This window comes from Podarcis melisellensis (assembly GCF_964234715.1).
Source record: "Podarcis melisellensis genome assembly, chromosome: 4".
NCBI classification, from domain to species: Eukaryota; Metazoa; Chordata; class Lepidosauria; order Squamata; family Lacertidae; genus Podarcis; species Podarcis melisellensis.
In genome coordinates this window covers 61,384,604-61,410,776 of record NC_138531.1, presented here as the reverse complement: position 1 = coordinate 61,410,776, position 26,173 = coordinate 61,384,604, and the positions used below count along the sequence as shown (strand labels likewise).

At 42.5% G+C, this 26,173-nt stretch overlaps 1 protein-coding gene across 2 annotated transcripts in view; it reads left to right on the top strand.

Moving 5' to 3' along the window:
• Positions 1-6,669: 6,669 nt before the first annotated feature.
• GBE1 (1,4-alpha-glucan branching enzyme 1) overlaps positions 6,670-26,173 on the top strand; it is a 150,894-nt gene continuing 131,390 nt past the window's right edge. For both annotated transcript variants that reach the window (XM_081907874.1, XM_081907873.1), the window contains exon 1: positions 6,670-10,120. In XM_081907874.1, the coding sequence (XP_081764000.1) occupies positions 10,029-10,120 (92 nt within the window). In that variant the 5' untranslated portion in view covers positions 6,670-10,028. The remainder of the gene's footprint in view (positions 10,121-26,173) is intronic.

Below are 26,173 nucleotides of genomic sequence, written 5' to 3'. Positions count from 1 at the left end.
AACAATGGCATTGATTACTAATAAAGGACCACAGATTTATAGGATTTAGCCTTAATACATGAATAAAAGAATTTTCCCTGGTTGCTCAGCTGTAAAATACTCCATAGTTTTGAATTACACACAGCTGCATTGTGAAGTCAAACTCTGAAGAGAGCTCGTAAGGGTATTTCTGAAATCAATGGCAACATGGCTGTCCATGCTGTATGTCAATATTGATTTGGTCTTCACATGGTTATCTTTCTGATTGACAGAATAAATGGTTTTTACCTATAAGGTACATGAAAGTACCATTTATGCCCAAACATGTGAAACTTCCCCTTTTCTTCTGCAACAACCAATATACCCTCATCCTGGAATATATGCAGATTTCCGAGCGATAGATTCTATCTCCATAGAATAGTATGAATCACGGTAATAGATATACATTTTAAAAGTTTCTTTTTGAAACGCTGACCTGGATGTGGAAGCTCATGGCTGAGTACCTAATGGCTTAGCCACGGGTTTCCCAACCAAAAGTAAATCTGTTAAGAGTATAGGTTCCTTTTCTCCTGGCTGATTTGAATGTTTGGAGAGAAAAACCTGCCACTCTTTTTATTGCCTCTAACCCCTGTATGAAATCATCCATTGCTTTATAGTTCAGATCAGTTCAAACAATTTAAGGCATGGGAAGGGGGAGGGCATTTGCAGAATTAGAGCTATTTACACCATTGTACTGTACTGCAAAGAGGGACGCGGGTGGTGCTGTGGCTTAAACCACAGAGCCTAGGGCTTGCTGATCAGAAGGTCGGCGGTTCGAATCCCTGCGACGGGGTGAGCTCCCGTTGCTCGTTCCCTGCCAACCTAGCAGTTCGAAAGCACGTCAAAGTGCAAGTAGATAAATAGGTAGCGCTCCTGCGGGAAGGTAAATGGCATTTCCGTGAGCTGCTCTGGTTTGCCAGAAGCGCCTTAGTCATGCTGGCCACATGACCCGGGAGATGTACGTCGGCTCCCTCGGCAAATAAAGCGAGATGAGCGCCACAACCCCAGAGTCGGCCATGTCTGGACCTAATGGTCAGGGCTCCCATTACCTTTACTTACTGTACTGCAAATTACAAATGAGCAACTTATGCGTAAATTGCATAGATTCTCTTGTACATGGCAACAAATATATTATATTCAGCACTTTTTGTCAATCCTTGCAGCAAGCTACCACATTGCTGATGTTATTTGAATAAAAATTCTAATCTACATTAATTTACAGACAAAGGTGTCTCATCTGGACTGTATAAACTATTGCGGGCTGACTCTGCTGGTATACTTGTCAGGTATGGGAAATATATCGGTAAGGGGGAGGGAGGAAAAAATGGACAAAGCATAGGAGAAAGCTCCATTCTACCTAAAGATTTAAAGACAATTCATTTAAATTGATTCTTAGGTGGTATCTGACTTCTCATACTTTGAGTAGGATAACTCAACAATACCTGCCAAAACTGTACATTTAGCATATTTGAGGTGTTTTGGAAGATAGCTATTTATGAGCACCAAATGATTATGGGGCAGCTGTTGATACCAGGTCCACTTACTGTAATGCTGTCCATTTCTGATGATGGAGGCAAAAAGATACTTCATAAGAGTTCGTTGGTATCTTTTTTTAATTGCTGACTCTATGGTGGTATCCTAAAATTGGAAATTAGTAACAGCTAATTTAAAGGAGTGGTGGCATTCTCAAATCTGGGTGGTGGTCCTTATGGAAAAACTTACACTTCAGTCAAGGAAATGGAAGAATCCAATGATTTTTTTTAAAAAAAAATATTATGTAAAATGGTGTTATTAATTATGTCCAGACCAAAGAGCATGGCTGGATTTCTTAATCAACTCATGTTGCTTTATGGAGTGATATTATAGGCTGACAGTTAAAAATAATATCAATATGCTTGGTTCATTGATTACTTCTATAATGGTTCCCTGATTGCATCACTTGTGCTTATTTATTGGTGCGCTGTGGATTGTGGGAGATTTTCTATTGTCTACTTGTTTTGCTCTGACTTTTTATTGCTTCTTTGCCTGTTTTTCTTTGGTATGAAAAGTCTTAATAAGCTGCTCTTAAGTGTGTGTGTGGGGGGGTGGGAATAAAGTAAAGGTCCCATCGGTGAATACTGACACATGCTCATAAAATGTCCTTTCAACTATGTATCTTACAGCTACAGCTGGAAAGCATATCTGTAACAAGTATGCACTCTGTCCCAGCTTCTGCCAACCTAACAGTTCAAAAGCATACCAGTGCAAGTAGATAAATAGGTACCGCTGTGGCAGGAAGGTAAACGCCATTTCCGTGGACTCTGGCACTCTTCATGGTGTCCTGTTGCACCAGAAGCGGTTTAGTCATGCTGGTCACATGACCTGGAAATCTGTCTGTAGACAAATGCCGGCTCCCTCAGCCTGAAGCAAGATGAGCGCCACAACCCCATAGTCGCCTTTGACTGGACTTAACCGGCACAGCGCATTACCTGAAATTGACATAATGTTCAATAACATTTCCCATGGAATGCTCCATCACATTGGGATATAGGTATGTATAATATAATATGAAGTTTGGGGCCAGGCTACATCTTACTTGGGCACTATCTGTTATGCCCTTTAACATTTCTTTAAACAAAACACAACCATGGAAGGCTGCAGTCAGGTGCAGTGGAGGGGTATGTGTATGTTTAACCCTTTATCCATTTTCTGTTTCTTTTCAACCCTCCCACAGCACCTTTTCCCTCTGCAGGTGAAGAGATGCAGAATTTGGTCTCTCCCCTACCACCCATGAAGTGAATAGCAAATTTTGAGAACAAAAACAGCCAGCACGAACTACAAAGTCTTTCCCCTATCAGCTCCCTCTACAACCTTTGATTCTGAATGCAGCCTTCAGTGGATCCTTATTATAAAAAGAAAAGTAGGGGGGAAGGATATTATACAGCGCTTGGGCTGTTAAGAGGTGGAAGGACTTGGGTGAGGATGCATTCTCTACATTTCCTAGAGCTTACACATCTATCTGGCTCTCTCTCTCTCTCTCTCTCTCTCTTCCTGATGAAAACATTGATAATCTTTCTCACTGTCCCTGTGCTTCTGAGACACAAAAGAGGCAGTGTGATATCTGTATTAAAATCTTGAAAATTGCAGCATCCTTATTATTACTGTCAGTGAAGACTGCCTGACAAAAGTCAGCTCTCAAAGGTATAGGGGACAGATGATCCAAGAAACTAGACACCACTAAAAAGCAGCATTCATACTAGGACTAAAAGATGTCCAGCTTGTAACTTGCCACTTATCTCCTTGCCTGGGGCAAGTAGCAATTGTCCCCAGGTGAGTACTTGAGTAGAAAACTATGCTATCCTTCAGAAGCTGAATTGTACTGAGCTGAGGAAGCACATGTGTAGGAGAAGCGAGGAGCAAGTTGGGATTGACATGCTAAAAAGATTTCTGTGTCGCTCATTGACACATGCTCCTTTGCTGGTCATGTACTGCAACTGGGCCACTAGAAAAAATGTAGAACATTGAACCACAAGATCAAAAACAAAAAGTAATCAAAGTGTGGGAGATCTTGCAGACATATGTTGCAGTTCTTCAGGCAACTGAAATTTTGATTAACACAAATTAAGCTTCCTAACCCTGAAATAACTTCACAGCTTTGTTGCAGTGTCTATTTGATAGTATATACTCATTTGAAGTAACTAGCTGCTTCCTATAAAAGAAAGGAAGAACCAACTATCCATTCAGAATCTAAAATTTATTACCACCAAGCCATTATCTAGAGCAGCAAACCAAGGGCACATTGCCTTATCCTTCATACTATCTCCCATGCAGCCCATGGGTTGTCCACCTGTGCTCTACGGTACAGTCTTATTTCTCTGCAAAAATATAAATGCTGCAGCACAATCCTCACAGAAGTGTGTGGCATAAGCATTTCTCTTTCTTTCTCTTCCCCCTGAACACAGAGTTGGCATTGTAATTATCTGACTATAGTGATTTCCTGTTTGGAAGTGGGGAAGAAGACTAGATTCAGGGTCCTCCTCTCCAAGACAGGTGATTACTGTTATTACATTTGACAGCACCAATCATAACCTTGTGCACAGGACCTGATCCAAAAAGCTAACATAGGTGTAACCTTCTCCTTTGCAAATACAGTAGTAGAGTTCTTACAGGTAAAAAAAAAAAGTATCAAAGTAAGTAGAAGAGAAGGAAAGACAGATTCCATCTCAAATATGATGCATGAAATATAAGTAATGGGAAGATTAAAAGTAAGCATCTGGAATATGCAAGGAATTAATTATCTGCTTAAAAAGAGACCAGAATATCTAATATAGTTCTTTTACAAGGAACAACTCCCTTGAAGCAGAGTATATAACAGGCTGAAATGTGGTTCTCTCCTTCCATATTTCCACCAGCTACAATTTTAATCACCAAGAAACTCAATTTCCATCTAGGTGAAATAAAAATTGGATAAGGCAAAAAGGTGTGCCATGCTGCGAGTGCTGACAGATTCACAAGCTTTCACAGTAAGTAATATCCTTCTTTAGCAAGCTATTCTCAGCACTGCACCATCACATATAATACTAAAAACAACAAAGAACCTTAACGACCAAAACTAAAGCTGGCATAAGGTTTCAGGGCCGGAGGCCACTTCATCATTTGCATGGAGTGGTCAACGAAGTGGAAGAAATATATGTGAGAATATAAAGAGAAGTGTAAAAAAAAAAGTTTTTATTAAGAGAAGTCAAGAGGTCAGGCATGAAAGCTGTTCCTCTGGCACAGCACTATGCAGAACAGCAATTATTACACTACCAAATCAAATGAACACAACATTCCATCTCTGAAACTTGATGTCTCAAGAAGGCCCTGGGAGTGACCAGTTCATTACAGAAAGCAGTGTTTGCTTAAGCTATTGATCAAGTGATAACTATTAGCCACTAGTGGCTGCTAATCAGAACTGGGGCACACCAGTGCCAATTGGTTGCAGCTAAAGGATCACTTTGAGCCCTACATCTCCAGGGGGTCCAGGCCCTCAGCCATATTCCTGTTGCTCATCTACAAATTGCTGCTGCTGATTTATAAATTTGTCTCCTCTGTTTACCCCAAGACAGCTGATAATGATGCTGTGAACTGCTGGAGCTGTCTCAGGATGACAAAGGGAAAAGCACAAAAATGTGAAGCTTCTACTTCACACGCTGCAACCCCAAAGTACAGAATAACTGCAGGAACAGCCTTTCTCTCTCTCTCTCTGCTTCCACAGCAGGCAGTCTCTCCATCAAGCGAGGATTGGAAGTCTTGAATTAAAGGACACAGATAAAGTACAAGCTACCATGGAAGGCAGGCTGGGTGGGCGGGCAACGAAGTTCACCTGACAGCAGAAACAAACAACAGTGGAGTCCCACTGAATTAAGAAAAAGACTCTTTGCTCTTGGAGTGGGCATTATATGCTCACTTGCTCCATACTGCAAACAGGGATGGGCACAAGGTAGATTTGGATTTAGTACTTCTAGATCTCTGAATGCACTGAAATAAGAGCTGCAAAAAGGTTTCTGATTCTCAGTAGTTGAGTAACAAATATGCTTGCAAGTCCCCTCCAAAAGGTTCTACAAATTGTACATGCAAACTAGAGACAAGATGTTTGCCTTGACTATATCTAGGCCACATTCCCAATTGGTAGTATAGAGTAGGAAATTTCAGAGCACAGAGCTGGTTCAGAATCTAAGATGGAATCCTCCTTCACCAACTCCCACATCGCCACATTTTGGGATACCAATGCACTACTAAAAATCACAGCACTCTCAGAACAAACACATTTTTCCATAGTACGCAACTAGTCTCTGTGATTCAGTGTCATGCTGGAGCAAAACAACATTTCTAAATGTAAACAAATTGTATTTATTTATTAGATCTATTCCTTGCCCTTCACCATGACGTCCCAGAGCAGGTTACAAGTAAAAAAGACAAATTTAAAACAGATAAAAATCACTACAACTTTAACACATATAAAACCATTCCAAAATACGACAGAACAATACAAATTCATCAAAGCAGATGGGTCACAAAACATCTAAATTCCGTCCTTAAGTGGACCTTTCCTAAGAAACCCAAGGCTTTTCTTTTGGGTATGGTTGGCCAATTGGTGTCAAAGAAGGATAGGACATTTTTTATGTATGCTACTACAGCAGCAAGAATTCTTTTGGCAAAGTATTGGAAGATGCAAGAGCTACCTACTCTGGAAGAATGGCAGACAAAGGTGACAGACTTTATGGGACTGGCAGAGATGACTGCCAGAATCCGCGACCAGGGGAAAGAGACAGTGGAAGAGGACTGGAAGAAATTTAAAATATATCTTAAAAATTGTTGTAAAATTGAGGAGTGTTAAGATGTCAAGGGGTAAGAACCAGAGAATTACAGCTGTAACTAAGAAGTTTAAGGAAAACTAATGGAAGGGAACTAGTAGATAAACTGACTAATGGGTTGCTAAAGAACTGTAAAACAAGGATGCAGCGAAAGGGAGGTATGGGGAAGTCGAAGGAAAGAAGGTGCTTGAGAATAATATTATGATTTAAGTATTTTGTATGTTTTTGTTTTTGTTTTTCTGTTCTGTTTGTGTGTTGTTATTATGTGTTTAAAAAATGAATAAAAATTATTTTTAAAAAAACCAAAACATCTAAATTCCTTAACTGCCAGAGGCCAAGGTAAAGAGGTTGGCTGATGACTACCAGGTAACTATCCAGAAGAAAGTAACCACACTGTCACAACCATCACATACTGTATTGGCATATTCCCAAGTTTATTTAAACTTGTATACTGATGTCCATGCAGTACAAGATGGGCCATCCAAGTCCAATCTTGTCACCCTGACCCTGAACTATACTGAGTTAATACGCATGTAGAAATAATTTTCACACAAGAAATTCTTGTAGGAGGAAGGCACCTGATTCTAAGTTCTCCTCTTTCCTTACTCCAACAAGAAAGCAGCTTTACCTACATAATGCTGTCAACTCCTGTGTCTGTTCAGCAGAGATTTTTTTTTTCATGTAGGAATGGGGATGTCATTAGTTCAGGGATCACTATATGTAGAGAGCTCTAGATGTGTGACGATATCTAACCCAATATTTTCTTGAAGCTGGAGAGATGGGGTGGGGGAGGATGTGTGTGAAAGATAGAAGTTCTTGAATCATACACATGTTGCAACTTCTGAATGTTTCTGTGAAGATTGAAATGAAGCCTTAGTACACCTATTTTACTAATAATATTTTCTGCAAGCTACTGGATTCAGTAAGTGATAGCCAACAATAGTCATACTCAGGGAAAACTCACCAATATCACCCAGTACAGCTGCAGGAACAAAATACTTGCTTAGGGTAATTTTTCAAAACTGGAATGATGAAGGAATGTCATGTAAGCCTTACATTTGGACAATCAAGAGACATTTCTAGAGAAATTCATTCATTTGCATCCTGAAAGAAGCTCTGAGTAACGTACACATCCCATTTTAGCCTCAAAACAATCCTGTAAAGTAGGTTGTCACCAAAGTGTGCGACTGGGCCAATCTTATTGTAACAGAACCAGTTTTGTTGCTGATTCGGAGATTTGAATCCAGGTCTCCACAGCCCAGTTCTTTAACCACACTGCCAGTCCATGAGGCATGCAAAGTGATTTCTAATAATAGGTGTCCATCTGAATTTATATTTTCCTTTTCAATCGTATGCCAAAGGGTTCACAAATACATATGAATGAAGGAGCACAATTTCCCATGTTTCACAACTTAAGAAAATGCATACAGATGATTGCTTAGTTCATGCCATTATGAAATGTATTTTAAATGTAATTGGCACATATTTTCTGCCTAAGCATTTCCAATACATGTCATCCAAGTTTACTTTAAAACCTGCAAGCCCAGAGAATCTGCAATTATAGGCAGCTTGCTCCAGTGCTGAATGCTTAACAACTCCCTCCTAACATTTAAACTTCCTGTAATTTAAACTGTTTCTGCCGTGAAATAAGATATTTAACATTTTAATGTATTCATAACTGTACATATACTGGAAAAAACAAGTTAACACAGCAAGGTATTTTACCACAGAATTATATGTTACATAAAATGGAACTTTTATGAAAATTATTGACATTCAGGATGCAGAAGTTTTGCAACACTCATTGGTTAAGTAGCTATTTTTCCAGAGTTAAGATGTTTGAGCTTGCAAAACACTATTATTTGCTTGCAATGCCTAAGTTAGGGCACACACAAGACTCTCTGGAATTGTGTAACTTGAAGTCAAAAACTTGGGTACAGGGAGGGAGAGAGAGAGAGAGAGAGAGAGAGAGAGAGAGTCAGGAAGATTATTGAACATTTCTTCACTCTGTTTCAGGTCTATGCGGGGGGGGGGGAAAGCACTTATTTTGCAGGATCTGCAATGGCTCTTTGATTTTGATTTTATTTTATTTAAAGCATTTTTATGTCACTCTTTAACAACAAAAACAACAGCAGCTCCCAGAGTGAATACATAAAATCAATAAAACAACAAATGAGATGATTTCCTGTCCACAGGCTTACAGATTAACAGAGACTGCACTACATTAGATTTTCCCTTCATTCTTGGCCCTCTGACAGACAAGCTGATTTAGAAGGGTTTCCCAGATTAGAATGTCTGCAAACCATAGTTCTCACCCAGGCTTGGGCAACCTGTGGTTCTTCAGATGTGGGACTACATTTCCCATCATTGCTGATGGAACCAAAGGTAGCTAGAGCTCCCCAACATCTGGAGGGGCACAGGTTCCTCATTCAAAACATCGGTTCTCCTCCTTCCTAGCAATATGATGATTCTTGTCAAACTCTGTCAACTTCATTTGCCACAAGTATGTCTTGCTTGACATCAGCCTGAAGCATATCTTAGAAACTTCTGTCCTTCCACCAGTTGGGGAACATTACTTTGTCAATTTATAAAGAATGGCCTGTACAAAGATTAAGTTGTAAAGTCAACCATTCAACTGTTTTACCAGTGTACCTGGAAGATTTGAACAAGGACGCCACACCTCCCTCCCAGAAGCATTAAGATCAGGCTGCCATCTTTTAGCTGCTCTATGCACTGTGAAAGGATAGGACAGTATGACCTTGGAAGGGGAAAAGAGATATGCCTTTATTGGGAAACAGCTGTTGAAAGTGACCAGGCACAGACAGTCCTTCCTGTTTCGTCACCTCAGGTTTCCTCTACTTTATGTGAGCTCTCATTGCAGCTGCTACTTCTCTGGCAGAGTTGGTGGGTGCTGAAGGCACCCGAGATGGCACTGGAGTTCTGCAGGCACCCTCCACCCCACTCCCAAAGTGGAAGGAGCAGCAAGAACCCACTGGCACCCCCTCTTCTCTGGCAGAGAAAGACCCCTATTTCCACCAGTGATCCATACTTGCACTCAGCACACCAAATCTTAAACCAGGTGATGCCCAACTGTAGTCATGTTTATTATGAAAAATATTCCAACGAGTTCAATGAGATTTATGCCAAATAAATGTGCTTAAGATTGCATCTTCTGCTTCTCTTCATTAGTCTGCTGCCTATCACCGGCATTGCTTATTCTCCTGGTCTGCTCCTGGGCGCTCACCTTTGCTCAGTACAAAGTACTGGATAACGGAGGCAAACACCAATTCCTGGCGGATGTAAAGGGGGCCAAGTGAGGGCAGCGGCTTCAGAACGCACCACTGAGCTTGCTCCTGTTTCCCGAGCATGCTCAGTCGCAAGGACACTGCAAACCCTGAAGCAGCCGCAGGTTTGGAGTCCCTTAGCAAGGCCGGAACTGTTTGTTCCCGGAGCCCTTCCCTTGCGCAGCTGGGTGACCCCCTTCCCCTCCTCCAGCCTGGGCGGCACCCGGCCTAGCCCTATCCCGAAAAGGGGGTGGGTTGGTGGGAGAGAGGTCGGCGCTTGCCCTTCCAGCCCACCCCTCTTACCCAAATGTATATAGGGAGCTGAGAGGGCGCCGCTTCTCCTGACATCCTGGTGCAACCGAGGTCGGATCCTCCCGCTGCTGCTGCAAAGATGGCTTTGCTAAGCCCCCGCCCGCCCGACTTGCAGCGCTTGCTGGAGAAGGACCCCTACCTGACTCCCTTTGAGCAGGACTTCGAGCGCAGGTAACCGAGACCAGCTGGTGCACCTGGACGCGCTGCTTCGGGGCTCCTCTCACACCCGCCCATCTCCCCTCCCGGCCCACCCCTCAAAAAAGCAAAAACAGCTGCTCCAGACACTAAAAAGCTGCACCGTCACGCTTATTTGCACCTCAGTCCTGCTTGCTTCCTCCGGAGTAGGTCCCTATCTGCGGAGCGGCACCGTGCATGCCTTGCTAGAGTCCCGCTAGCTTCTCTTGCCCGCTGGGCTCACTTGGCTTCACTACCTTCTCCTCCTCTACCTGCTGCCTTTGCAGCTGCCTGTGCGTTTTCACTCCGGAGTCCAGGAGGGACTTACTCCCGAGTAAAGGCAGGGCTGCCGCAGCTTTGGTGCCCAGCCGCAATGAGGAAGGAAAGCGAGTCTGGCTAGGACAGCTGAGCGGCTGCAGCCCCTCCGCCACCCGCCCCGCGCTCCTCTCCCTTGCAACATGAGCCCCTGCCTTTCACGTGCGCTTCCCGGCGTCCGCGGTGCGTGTGCGTCGCGTGCTTCCTCGCTGGCGGGGAGCGCGCGAGCCTGATTGGCGAGCCTTCATCTCCACGGGAAGCGCCCGTGAAGCCACCCGGCTGCCCTCACTTGGGATTGGAAGTTGGCTCTTGCCCTTAGCTGGTGGAGAGGGAGGGACTTTCCCCCTTAACGCTGCAAGAGCTTTTATTGTCTGCCTGCTGGGTAAAAGAGCCGTGAGCTTTTCACTATGTAAAAAAAGAATCAGCAACGAAAGGTGTGTGGAGAGTCCTCGGCTAAATAATCCGTGAGCAATGCCCAAGGCTGGGATCCTAAATACGTTTATAAAGGGACCAAGTCCCATTGAATACAGTGGGGCTTCTAAGTAAACATGCGTAGGACTGGGCTCTGAGCGGTAGAAATGAAAACTGTTGCTACTAACAATTTGCAGCCTGACATGTGTACTCAGATGCAAGCCCCATTGAGTTTGCACCCTTTGACTGGGCTCCTAAGATTAGTTTACCTTCCCACCCTTCTATAATACCCCCCCCCCCAAGAAACCAATAATTTAGGGGACAAGGGTTCTGTAGAAAGTGTGATCTGAAACTTTTATGAACTTACTTAATTTTTAACTTTTTATTTTCGATTTCTGTAGCAGTTGTTTGAGGCAGCCTTCAATATTTACAGTCAACAATTTTACACATAGGTATCTTAGACTGTGGGACCGTGAGTTGCTAAAACCCACCCAAGAGCAGTGGTCAGAATAGGATTTAAACATTGGTCTTCCACATTTGTGGCAAATTCTCTGTTCACTGAAGCATATTGCTTGCTGGAGCATGGAGTAGCAAAAGGGATCATAAACTGAGCAGTGGTCACTGCAGCCTGGTGTTGTGGATAGTGTTGGATTTGGAAGAGACAGAGCTTGGTTAAAATCCCTGCTCAGCCTTGAAGCTTTACTGGGTTGCCCTGAGTGAGTCAGTCATTCTGTCTCTGCTTAACCTACTTCACAAAGCTGTTGTAAGGTAAAAGGTAGGGGTGTGTGTGTGTGTGTGTGTGCGTGCCTGCTGCTCTAAGAAGTGATTGATAAATCTATATGTAAATGCCAGCGGCTAATATTTTTGTCAGACTAGTGGGATAAAGTAATGGAGCCCACAGGGAGGTTATGCAGATTGAAAGGTTAGACAATAGTATGATTTATTCTGCATGAGTGGGGACATGGATAAGAACAGAATTGATTCCCAGTGTCAGAGAGCAGATTTAGACTTCACCTCAATAGTGTCCTTGAGGGCTCCTTTACTTTCCTCTGCATAAGTTGTGAAGGACAAGTGCTGCTATTTGAAATATTGGAGCAGGGATTTTGGGCTGCTGTCAGCTTTCCCACTGCCCTGGGGACTGTTATGGCAGCCAAATATCCCCCTTCTAATATTACAAACATCAGCACTGAAATCCGCTGCTGCTACCCCCCCCCCCCATTGCAATACTTGTAGGGATTTCATAGTGGCTTCTAAGAGTATGCCTGGGTACAGTATGTTTGGTTTTTCCACATCATGGATTCCTCCAGTCCACTTGATTTGTTTCCAGAGAGATTATATGTGCCAAAGCAAGTGCTATCCCACCCTTTCCAGTGGGATTTCCCCATCACTTTCCTCATTGCAAAAAGTCTGATCTTTGAGGGAAGTGGCTTTGTTATGCAAGATCTTCCAGTCATCTATAATGGCACTTAACCTGGATTTGCTGGGATGTGACTGAGTTCCACTTGAAAATAGCAACAGTCTGAAACTGTCCATCTGTTTGTTGATGAAGTTTTTTTGTTTTGCTAGTACAGAATAATTGTCTCCACCAAGAAGAGTTAAAATGAGGGGGGAAGAAGACTGTACTTTTAAAGAAGAGCATCTTCCAGAGGAGTAGTTGGTTGCACCTAATATAACAAAGTCTTGTAGTACAGTGGTACCTCGGGTTACATACACTTCAGGTTACAGATTCCACTAACCCAGAAACAGTACCTCGGGTTAAGAACTTGCTTCAGGATGAGAACAGAAATCGTGCTCCAGTGGCACGGCAGCAGCAGGAGGCTCCATTAGCTAAAGTGGTTCTTCAGGTTACGAACAGTTTCAGGTTAAGAACGGACCTCCGGAAGCCAAGGTACCACTGTATCTTAATTGGCCTAGTTTGCATGTCATGGACTCAAGGTAACCTATGACTATGCAAATGTATGGGCTCCTGGACCGGAGCTAACACCCACTTTGCTGTTGCTTGGCCCTTTTATTACAAGTTTGGCTTAGTGTGGTATCTGAGTGCAGGACCATGATTAGATTAGGGTTTCTTCTCCTTGACCAGAATCTAGCAACAGAACAAAGCCTTGACTTAGCTGCTGTGTTGTGTCACAGGCCTGAGATGAAATGGCAGGGCAGTGCAGCAGCTATGCCAGGGTCTGGAGGAGAAAATCCTGTTTAAACTCATCAGGAGCCAGCCTATTCACATCATCCAGGGAAGCCATAGTTTGGCTTTATTTTGATGAACGAACCAGGCTGAAGACCAACGAGTTCATCATGGTATAAGCTTTTGTGGATTAGAGTCCACTTCATCAGATACAATTTCCAGGGGAAGTAGCTGCATTGGTCTCCTGCAGTGAAAACAACAATCAGCCTCGTGGCACTGCCAAGAGTAACAAATTTACTGCAGTCCGCTTCATCAGATGCATGAAGTGTTATCCGGAGTATCGTAACTACTTTCCAGCTGTTATCTTATATGATAACAGCACCTGAGAGTACTTGTTCTCCTGCCTTGGTGTGGTATATTTTTCAGGCACAATTGGTTATAATTTTCTACTATTAACTGCCATAGGAGCTTTTTACAAGCAGATTACAAAACTTTCTTTTACTGCTTTGCCAGGAAAAAAGGCGATGACATGTTTTCAAAGCAGCATTAAAAAGCACTATTGGCTGAAAGTGTCCTGTTATGTTTAGTTTTAAGATTTTTGTATGTGGCATCATTCACCAATTAGAATGGAACATCCCAAATCCAATAATGAACTGAGCATAAACCCTCCTCCGGGTTTGTATAGTAACAATCAAACTTGACATTTAATGTCAGTAATTAAAAGAACATGGATGTTTACATTGCATAGGTTTAAAACCATTGGTTTCCAGTGCACCAATCAATGGTTGAACTTGGTGGTATGACAAAGCAAGACTATAAAAGTAAAACAACTTAACATGAAGTTGACACAGACCCAAATAAAATTATATACAACAGAGAATTATAGATTAGTAGAGTTGGAAGGGACCACAAGGACCATCTAGTTCACCCCCCTACAATGCAGGAATCTATCGCCCAACATGATCCTGAGATTGAGTCTCATGCTCTACCAATCCTGCTATCCCACATAGATCATAAACTGAGCATTCTGAGTCTTGCTGGCAAATCACAGCATTCCCCTTTTAAAAATGGCCCTATTTTAACACACACTAAAATCAATAAAATTTATGCAGATTTGAATAAATGAACACACACACACACACACACAATTACAAATATTCCTGGCAACACAGAGCATTCTCCTTTATTTATTTTTTACCTTGTTATCGGTCTTTGACGTCCCTCGAAGGACAGCCAAATTTAAATAACAATTTGACACACAGCTGTGAGGCATTTGCGAGCTTTTTTGCAGAGAAGGTCTTGTTGCTCCGCCATGACCTCCCTGCCAATTTGGATACAATAAAGGAACTGGAGGCCCCTCAACTGTCCTCGGGTTCAGTATTGGACCACTTTGACTGGATATCCCCAGCCGATGTGGACAGACTCCTCCGAGCTGGAAAGCCCACCACCTGTCCTCTCGACCCGTGCCCGTCCTGGCTGATTAGAGCGTGTCCAGACGAGGTGCGGGCCCCCCTGGGGGATATCATCAATCTGTCCCTTGGCACCGGGACATTCCCAGGGGAACTGAAGGAGGCAGTGGTGCGCCCGCTCTTAAAGAAAACATCATTAGATCCCTTAGATCTATCCAATTACCGCCCGGTTTCGAATCTTCCATTCCTGGGTAAGGTGATTGAGAGAGCGGTTGCTGAACAGCTTGGTAGGTTTCTGGATGAAACATCGGCTCTGGATCCATTCCAGTCCGGCTTCCGCGCTGGTCATGGGACCGAGACGGCTCTGGTCGCCCTAACAGATGATCTCCGCAGGCAGCTGGATCGAGGCGGGTCAGGGCTGCTGATTCTTCTAGACCTGTCAGCAGCCTTTGACATGGTCGATCACAAACTCCTGGACCACCGCCTTGCCGACGTGGGGATCCAGGGCACAGTCCTTCAATGGCTGCACTCGTTTCTCTCTGGTCGGGGACAGAGGGTGGCGCTTGGGGGGGAATTGTCATCCCGCCACTCCTTGGTGTGTGGTGTGCCCCAGGGTGCAATACTCTCCCCGATGCTTTTTAACATCTTTATGCGCCCCCTCGCCCAGCTTGTCCGGAGTTTTGGGCTGGGCTGCCATCAGTATGCTGATGACACCCAACTCTATCTGTTGATGGACGGCCACCCGGACTCGGCCCCAGACACACTGATCAGATGCTTGGAGGCTGTGGCTGGATGGTTACGTGGGAGCCGGTTGAAGTTAAATCCTTCAAAGACAGAGGTCCTCTGGCTGGGACGGGACGACATGGGACTGAGGGGGCAACTCCCATCTCTTGCGGGGGTGCAATTAGTGCCAGCACCGTCCGTTAAGAGTTTGGGTGTAATCTTTGATACCCCCCTCTCCATGGAGGCGCAGATTGCAGCTATAACAAAGGCGGCATTTTTTCATCTCCGCCAAGCTAAGCAGTTGGCTCCTTACCTCTCTCGCCCTGACCTAGCCACTGTGATCCACGCAACGGTCACCTCCAGACTGGATTATTGTAACTCGCTCTACGTGGGGCTGCCCTTGAGACTGACCCAGAAACTCCAGCGGGTGCAGAATGCTGCAGCGAGACTCCTTATGGGGTCTTCGCTTAGAGATCACATTCATCCGGTGCTATACCAGCTGCACTGGCTCCCGGTGAAGTACAGGATCAGGTTTAAGGTGCTGGTTTTAACCTTCAAAGCCCTATACGGCCTAGGGCCCTCGTACCTACGGGACCGCCTCTCCTGGTATGCCCCACAGAGGAACCTACGGTCTTCAAATAAAAACACCTTGAAGGTCCCAAGCCACAGAGAGGTTAGGCTGGCCTCAACTAGAGCCAGGGCTTTTCCGGCTGCGGCTCCAACCTGGTGGAACGCTCTGTCACAAGAGACAAGGGCCCTCCAGGACTTGACATCTTTCCGCAGGGCCTGCAAGACAGAGCTGTTCCACCTGGCCTCTGGTCAGGGCGCAGCCTGACTCCCTCCTTTGGCAATCTTTACAAAACTTTAGTTTATGGTTGCCATCTATTTTGATTTTAATTCATTTTTATAATGTTTTATAATGCTGTACTGTTTTAGTGTTGTTAGCCGCCCTGAGCCCGGCTTCGGCTGGGGAGGGCGGGATATAAATAAAACTTAATATTATTATTATTATTATTATTATTATTATTATTATTATTATTATTATTGTTATCAATTACTGCAGATGGTAAATGTGTGAACCTTATTTATTTATATATACATGAAGAAACATGGGTATAAGATGTAAACAATGGGAGCAAGAGGTCATGCAATGCAAGAGGTTCAGTCTTTGACATTTTTGTGCACAGCTATCTGGTTGTTTTGTTATGTTAGACATTTTGTTGGGTAGCATTTGTTACAAAATTTGAGATTCAAAGACATTTAGAATAACCAGGAGATTTTAAACTCCTATCCAGAGAAGCGACCTTCACTTCTATCCATGTATTTCATCAGCCCCTTCCCCCAAACAATTGCAAATCGATTTAGAATTACCTCTTTCCTTGCATAAATCAATTATTCTTAATAAAGATACCTGCTTATTTAAAATATGTCTGTGCTCATGTACCTCTGGTGTCAGATAAAATTGCAATGGGATGGACCATAGACATGTCTTCTTTACACTGATGTGAATGTGTGCCCTTCCATGGCTGTTGAATGTAGTTTAATTACCATATATACTCGAGTATAAGCCAGCTCCCCCCCCCCCCCCGCCCCAAGCTTATACTCGAGCGAGGCAGGCGGCCTCACTGAATAAAAAAGGAGAGAAAAGTCTTTGAATTACTGTAACACCTGGGAAGCAGACTGAGCAGGCCCACCTCTCACAGTCTTCTCCACTATGGTGAGATGCATTTCTATTTAAATGATGCTAATTGTTTCTAATTTTGCATGTATACATATATTAGCTTATGCAGGTCTTATGCAGATCCAGGTTCCATCCTTGGTGATTTTTTTTGGCACTGTGTATGTAACTGTTATTAAGTGGTATGTTGTTTTAAATATATGAACATCCTTAAACAGGTATGTCTTTATTGTGTGACTGGCAGTGATACTGCATTAATCTCTTCAGTTAAAGAAAATATATAAGCAACAGTCTAATTCCCTTGGCTTCCCCGTGTGGCTGGAGCAACCCAGTCAGATGGGCAGCGTAAAAATAAAATAATAATAATAATAATAATAATAATAATAATAATAATAATAATAATAATAAACAGAATAAACACTCCTTCCCACCAGCAACACAAACAGCCTACATTTACCTTTCCCAGCACTGTAACAAGCCTTTCATTCAAAACAATCCCTCAATCTGATGCCTTTCATCTCTCCCCCAAGTCCCTCCTGTTTGACATGGTCTCTATGGCCGTAGTAGCAATAGGTTGACAATCTCCGTCTCTGGTTTAAACTGGTGAATGTGAGTAGAAATGAGGCCTTACTGCTTGTGCCGAGGGCTTTGGGTAGTGTTTTGGTGTGCACAAATGTAATGCCTGTCCTCTTTAAAGCTGCATTAATGCAAACCATTCAGTTAACAAATGTCTGAATGAGCTATCACTTTCTCTCCTGTTGGGTAAATGACTTTTGTCATTAGCTTAACTGTTTCATTGATCTCAATACGTGGAAGTAGGTGCAATTAAAATCATGTGCATTTTTGAGCTGAAGAGAGCTTATTTCCATGTCAGAAATTAGGGCTGCTAGAGCACTATTGAGCAATCTTCCTTGTTGCACACACTTGTCTGCCCAAAGGAGGACAGAATCTGCCTTCCTGCCACCTTACCGTTTCTGGTGTTTGAAAGCTGCAGTAATGGATGGAAATAAGAATTGGCTCTTATCTGGATCTGATTTGCTGTTGTATTACGGGTAGCTTCCCAAAATATATGCCTGCTCTCCTAACCATCCCTGGGGAAGAGGTCAAGGCAGGGCTTGTACAGGTTTTTCTGCACTCCATCTTTTTTTTTACAAGGGCATTTGTTTACTTTATAAATTTATTCATATGTTGCCTTTTTGAGCATAGCCAACCTTTAAGCAGCTCACAATATTTTAAAAGCACAAGAAATGCAATGATTTAAAATAATCAGAATCAACAACGGCAGCTGCATTAACGGCTATTAAAAAGACCAGTTAAGAGTTAAAGACACTTAATAAAAACAAATGGACAGAGCTATATTTTGCAACGTATCTCTGTAGAAAAAGCCTTCAACAAAAAACGCAGTTAGAAAAAGGATTTTTAAAGCCAGTGTAAAAATCCATAGTGTATACAGTGGTATCTCGGGTTACATACGCTTCAGGTTACACACTCCGCTAACCCAGAAATAGTGCTTCAGGTTAAGAACTTTGCTTCAGGATGAGAACAGAAATCGTGCTCCGACGGCGCAGCAGCAGCGGGAGGCCCCATTAGCTAAATTGGTGCTTCAGGTTAAGAACAGTTTCTGGTTAAGTATGGACCTCCGGAACAAATTAAGTACTTAACCCGAGGTACCACTGTATATGCCATTTGCACATCCGATGGGAGTTTCAAATTTTAGGAACCACAACAAAATTGTGTCTCGCCCACAAATTGGATTGAGTACATAACAGGGGACTTTGAGACAGATCTGTGACTTAGCAGATTATGATGAGTTCAGGTGGTCCTTCAAATAACTTATTCATAAGTCATTTAGGATTTTACAATTAAAAATCAACACTTTGAAAGGCAGTGATAACTAGTGATACTGATAGAGAATCAGTCTTGTGCCCCATTGCTCTGTTCCCCCACCTTCCTGTGACCTAGCAGTAGCATTTTGCAGCTGTTGGGAATTTGTATACTGCCTTCAAAGGCAGCCCCATGTAGAGCATACTCTTTGGTCTTTTCAGTAATATCAAACTTACTCCATACTGTTTCTCTGCCCCCTCCCATATTATGATTTGTCTTGCAATCCAAAAACTGGAAGGAGATCCTCACCTATTATGAGAACATTTCCTGCCATTGATGAAAGTAAACCAATCATCCTGGACAGTTATTAGCCAAGGAATGGTCTCCTTGCATTTATAACAATACTTTCTAGGATGCCTAGGCATAATTTGAGTGTATCAAGTTATTCTGTTAGGCTATGCGGCAGCTAGACTGGTGACTGGGAGCGGCTGCTGAGAGCATATACCTATCAGAAGCAAAATCCGAACAATAACACCAGTCTTGAAAGAACAGCACTGGCTCCCAGTACGTTTCCGAGCACAATTCAAAGTGTTGGTGCTGACCTTTAAAGCCCTAAACGGCCTCGGTCCAGTATACCTGAAGGAGCGTCTCCACCCACATCGTTCTGCCCGGACACTGAGGTCCAGTGCCGAGGGCCTTCTGGCGATTCCCCCGCTGCGAGAAGCCAAGTTACAGGGAACGAGGCAGAGGGCCTTCTCAGTAGTGGCACCTGCCCTGTGGAATGCCCTCCCACCAGATCTCAAAGAAAAAAACAACTACCAGACTTTTAGAAGACATCTGAAGGCAGCCCTGTTTAGGGAAGCTTTTAATGTTTAATAGGTTATTGTATTTTAATATTCTGTTGGAAGCCGCCCAGAGTGGCTGGGGAAACCCAGCCAGATGGGCGGGGTATAAATAATAAATTATTATTATTATTATTATTATTATTATTATTATTATTATTATTATTATAGAATCATAGAGTTGGAAAGCACCCCAGGGGTCATAGAGTCCAACCCCCTGTAATGCAGGAATCTTAACTAAAGCATCCATGACAGTTGGCCACCCAACTTCTGCTTAAAAACATGCAATGAAGGAAAGCCCACAACCTCAAGGGAGCTCATTCCACTGTCAAACAGCTTTTACTGTCAGAAAGTTCTTCCTGATATCTAGTCAATCTCCTTTCTTGTAACTTGAAGCCATTGGTTCAAGTTCTACCCTCCAGAGCTTGGAGCTAAGAAAAAATTAATTAGTACTAAGAACAAATAATGCTAAGCATTTTTACTACATAAATGCAACTGATACTTCATCTGAGAATGAAGTTGGTTAGATAACTAAATAAATAACTTGTACGTTACTAATTACAAATATTTTACTTTAGCTATGTTTAAGTACAGTCTAACATCTACATGTTCAGAATCTTCCTTTAAGGCTAAACATGGTCAGATTCTTCAAGTTTATATTGACTTCCTTTAAATTTAAGTGAGTAATTAATTTAACTTTTTGCATTGAATTTTCCTTGGTGTTTCTAACCTTTTCTCTAACAAGTAGAGATTTAGTATCAATAATGTAACTCATGGCTATAAATCTCTTAGTATTTTACCAGACGTTGATGTTAATAGAGGTTGCAGATTCAGCTAGTTAAAAATAGAATTTAGCCCCATTAGTGGAATTCTTTTATTTTTATACGCAACCCATTTCTCCATAAATGTGCAGACTCCCTTTAAAATGTAGATTTTATTGGGATCTGTATGCATCACAAATCTGGGAGGAAGAGAAAAAAAAGCTAAATAACTTCTTTCTAACTATGATGCTGTTTTGCCCATATTAAAAGGGCTAAATTTTCTGCTTGTGGCCTGGCACTTATTTCAGTCTCCTGTATGCAGTTGGCAAAAGGCATATTTGACCTAAGCCTGTGCGTTGCAGTGGATTGTATGCTACGTTTGAATGTGTGCAACCCAGTTTCATGTTCTAGCTTAGCCATAAAGCTTGTTAAGTCATTGTAGGGAATGACTCTCTCTCAGCCTAACTTATCTCAAAGATTCTTGTGATGGTGACATATTGGTCTGAGCTGCTTGTAGAATGGGTATCAGGCTTTGGGGGATCCGCTTCTTCCCCTGTGGCCGTAAATGAGCAGATCAAACGAAAATGAATTCTTAGCAGTTAGTTTCTTTAATAAACACAGTGAAGAACAAAAGAAAACGTCTACCCAGAATGGCGGTGCTCCCAATTAAGGGTTACTCCCCCTTCCATCCCTATTAATTTACATCACTTCTACGTCTTGTAATCTGAGTTTGTAACCTCCACTCTTTCTGTTCTGAAACTTTCTGAGCTCTCCATGATTTTGGAGAAGGGGGGGGGTGAATACTCTCCAGAGACTGTGAATCACTCTTCTAGCGTTTCTCCTGCTAGCTGTTCCCCATCCAGTATTTCCCAGCTTTTGCCTTCTGAATGATGCCCCTTTGCAAGCCACTGTTTCAAATCTATACTGTCCTTCTGCTCCTGGGAAGATTCAGGATTAGGATCAGGATCAGGAGGAGGAGGAGGTGGCTCCCACCATTCTTCCTCAGTGCAGCCCTCCTTAGCATGGTCCCTGACAATGGGGTACAAATAAAATAATAAAGGTGGCTTTTCTTTTGATACATTCACATTCCTTATGAATTATTGGTTGGTGGCCTGCATAGTTGAGCTTCATATAAATCACTGGATGAATCTGTTTGTGAGGTGCAGACTGAATTAGAATATCAAGGCACTGTTCTAATTTAACAGAGTAACAAACAAATGTTATATACATTTAATATTTTGTGTTCTTATTTCTCCCTTATGCCCAGGGAGGGTTTTTTATGAATCGCCAGGTTGATCAGAAGTACACTGGCTTAGCAGTAGTTACATGCCTTCACCGTGTGTTATGTATGTGCTGTGTGTCTGCCTGCTTCTTGGGTTCTTAATAGGATTTACAGTATGCACAGCACTACCATTTAAACCAGTGGTAGGGAATCTGACCTTCCAGATCAGGCATCCCCAAACTCGGCCCTCCAGCTGTATTCCTGGAACTACAGCTAACAGGACCAATGATCAGGGATGATGGGAATTGTAGTCCCAAAACAGTTGGAGGGCCGAGTTTGGGGATGCCTGTTCCAGATGTTTTGGACTCCGGTTCTGACCATGTCTACTCTGAAGTCAGTTCCACTGAATTCCCAGCAATGTGGTGTGAGAATTCCAGTCTTAATTCACATTCTTCTGTGAAATATGAACTCTCACTAGCAACTCTTTTGCGAATAGCAAAGTGTTATGTGAGCTAAAGCCACATATAATTTGGGATGTACTTTTCGTCTTCTGGTACTAAGACTGTAAATGATGCGGTTGGACCCATTAATGCCTGCAATATTATAGCATTTTATGATGTTCCAAACAAGTGCAGTAAATGCTGCCTGTTAGGCTTTTCTGTGCTAACAGCTCCTCTCCCTTTATAATATACTGCCATTTCCTGCAGGTGCCACAATAATCTGTTAACTAAGTACACAGCAACTTAGTTTTTTCAGCGGCCTGCTTTATATGGGATAAAACTCCATGTGGTGTTAGATTAAATCTTTTCCTCTGTAATTGCATTATTGGCAAATATGTGTTCACCTCGGTCCCAGATTTCTTCCAGATAAGCATCAAATAGTAGTGGCTGACTTAGAGACACAGGGGTAGAGGGGGGAAGAAAGAATGGAAAACTGGGGTGCAAAGTGAGGCTATTGGAGTTGCAGATTAGGAACTGGTTTCCTCCTGACTTAACTCATGGAAGTTCAAAGGGTGGGTAGAATTTGGCTGTATGATCTTCCTTATTCTCCTGTATTGATGGCTGAGTGCGTGTGTATTAGGATGTTGTGCAAGTTCTCAGTTGCCTCTACCAGCAGAGAAAAGCATTGCTAGTGTGTGTGGCTATGGGGGAGGGGGGCGGGTTGCAGTGGAGGCCCCAGTTTTGGTCCGGTGGCTGAAAAGTTAATGCTGGCTTCTCTTTAGATGTTAGCCACTCAATTCAGGGTGTTGTGGAACAATTCTTGGGACCTCCCAGTGCACCAGCCTGGAGCTTGTGCAGCAAAAGAACATCTATAGAGCCACAGCTTTGATTAATTAAATAATAATAATGCCTTAATTTGAAATACAGATAGGTAGCCGTGTTGGTCTGCCATAGTTAAAACAAAAAAAATTCCTTCCAGTAGCACCTTAAAGACCAACTAAGTTAGTTCTTGGTATGAGCTTTCGTGTGCATGCAGGTATCTGAAGAAGTGTGCATGCACACGAAAGCTCATACCAAGAACTAACTTAGTTGGTCTTTAAGGTGCTACTGGAAGGATTTTTTTTTTGTTTTAATTTGAAATGTTCTGGCTGGTGAGTTTGGAAGTTCAAGCAAGTTCACCAACCTTACTATTAAGGTTGAGAGTTGTAATCCCACAACATCTGAAGGACCACATGTTCCCAATCCCTGTTTTTAAAAGCTTTTTTTTTTTGTCTTTTCTGATAATTACATTCTATTATGTTGCTGTTTTGTTTTGTTTCTTTAAGGCCGTCTGTTGTTCTTTTAAAATGGGGTTCTAATTTCTGAGAACTGCCTTCGGTTCTTGAGGCCTGAAGGCGGGATAAAATACATGTGCCTGCACACTTGATTTTGAGAAAAAAGCCCTTCAAAGAGAATTGCCTTCCTTCTCTAGGGTCTTAACTGAAGGACCGGTAACTCACATAGTTTAAAGAGATAACAAGGGCTTGAGAGAGCTGTTTTGGGAGAGCAAGAGACAGACTCTGAAGGTGGAACGATAACAAATATTAGCAGAAAACAAAAAGATTTGGGGCTAAAGAATGCTGTTGCAGTTTAACTGTGGAAACTGGAACATGTGACCCAAGGTCATATTCCTGTACGGTGGTACCTCGGGTTACATACGCTTCAGGTTACAGACTCCGCTAACCCAGATATAGTGCTTCAGATTAAGAACTTTGCTTCAGGATGAGAACAGAAATCATGCTCCGGCGGCGCGGCAGCAGCAGGAGGCCCCATTAGCTAAAGTCGTGCTTCAGGTTAAGAACAGTTTCAGGTCAAGTACGGACCTCCGGAACGAATGAAGTACTTAACCTGAGGTATCACTGTATAATTAATTTTATTCAGAGAGATTTATTATTGATTAAATATGCATAGGATTGAACAATCATATATACATGTCTACTGAGAAGTAAGTCCCATTGAGTTAAATGGGGTTTGTAAACCTTGTATTTGGGGAAGGTCTATCTAGAACAGATGCTTTGTACCCAAAAGGTTCCAGGTCAATTATTGGCATCTCTATGTAGAGCTGGGAAAGTCCCCTGAATCCTTGGAGAGTTGTTGCCAGTCAGTGTAGGCAGTGCTGAACGAAATGGACCAATGGTCTGACTCAGGGCATGACAACTTCCTCTGTTTTCAGGTACTGTGGGACCTCGTGTTATGTACTGCCCTCCTTACGAATGCTTTGGGTTATGAGCTCCGCTAACCCGGAAGTAGATGCTCCCGGTTGCAAATGTTGCCCGGGATGCGAGCGGAAGTCGCGTGCCGGTGGCGCGCCATTAGTGAAAGTGCGCCTCAGGTTAAGAACGGTTTCAGTTTACAAATGGACCTCCAGAACGAATTAAGTTCATAACCGGAGGTACCACTGTAAATATAGGATTGAAAACTCAGAGATATAATGGAAGGCAAAAAGTTGTGTTTTCTATATCTTACCTTAAGAGGAGCAAGACGTTAGGAAACTGCCATTATGCAGCATAGTGTTTGCAAAGAATATAAAGCAATAAAACACCCAGTGCTAAGCACAAAATAGAAAACTATGTATATATAATGTGTGTGTGTACAGGATTTATGTGTTTGAGGTTTTAAACTACCTGGTATGTGAGTTATGTGGCAATAGACTGTTACACATGCTATGACTGCTGTGTCAGAGTCTTCAGAAAGCTCTTCCAGGATTGAGCAAATAGTCTGCCTAGAGCAGCACTACTAGCCTTAATTGTTTCTAAGTCCATGTGGAGAAATTTGCAGTCGTGCTCTGCATGCTGGGGTTTCTCACTCTGCTGCATGAAAATGATCCATTCTAAACATCACTCGCATTTTCTTGGTCTCCTCTGGGAAGTGGCTAAAATCCTAGATGAATTACAAATCTACACACTTTGCCAAGGCATCATAAATGACCACATAGAACTTAAATCAATGAAATTAAGAACAGGAGGGATTCCACATCTGAAATCCAATCCAGGTGGTTATTATTATTATTTTATTATCATGGACAACATTCCTGTATTGAAGATGCTAGGAACAATCTGCATGAAAGAAAAGCATAGGCTCAGGAAGCAACTTTTATGTGTGCATTTTGATTATATATTGGATTTTTTCTTAATTGGTGCATTTTCTGCTATATTCCCGCCTTCTTATAAAAAGTTCTAAGTACTGAGCACTCTAGGCTGCTTCCCTGATCAAAAAGGCACATGTTAGCTAGTACATTCTAAAGCCTTGATTAGATCATGCTAGCTTTGAACCTCTACAGTGGTACCTCGGGTTAATAACTTAATTCGTTGCGGAGGTCCGTTCTTAACCTGAGTTACCACTTTAGCTAATGGGGCCTCCCGCTGCTGCTGCGCCGCTAGTGCGTGATTTCTGTTCTTATCCTGAGGTAAAATTCTTAATCTGAGGTACTATTTCTGGGTTAGCAGAGTCTGTAACCCGAAGTGTCTGTAACCCGAGGTACCACTGTATTAAGTCCCTGAGCATTCAGCCTATGGCTGGAAGAAGACTAGCATGTTAGAAAGATATTATAGTCCAAAATTGTTTTTTCCTGCTATCATAGATGTGAACTAGAAACTAAAGCTTTGTTATTCTTCTCCAGCGTGCTTGGAAGCAAACTAAAATTGTCCAAGTCTGCAGTGGGGTCATTTTAAAAAGAGGATATTTTCATACAGTAAGTGCTTAGAAGGAAATTATGTACCCCAAACCAACAGCTATTGCTACAGCAACCTTTTGCCCCATTCTTGTTGGCAGGGGTTTGTGCATCAAGAAAAGATGGATTCTGTTACCAATATAAAACCGTGCAAATTTAAAAATGTATAGAAAGCCTGATCTAGAGCTTTCGTCTCTTATGGTTTGAAGAGGAACAGGGTCTGAAATCAACAGATGTTGTTCTCTTTAAAAGACTGCGTCTAAAGCTTTTGCTGTGTTGATGAAATTTATAAAATCCAGCAAGTTTGGCATCTTGATGAAAAAGCCGATCATATGTATAGCGAATGCCTTTAAGCATCTTAGATTCCTAATGGAGCCTTTATCTGTAAGGCAGGGGTGAGCAGATCTCAGTTTGGTGAGATCTACATTTTGTTTTTACTTGAACTCTTGCTGATCTACGGTATAGTAATCAGATCCACCAGAAGACCCAGGGTGGATCTACACACAGGAAAAAAAATACAAATAAGTCAGAAATTAAACAGTTATAACAAAAGGGAAAAAATGCTATGGAACATCACATAGAAAAGTTTTT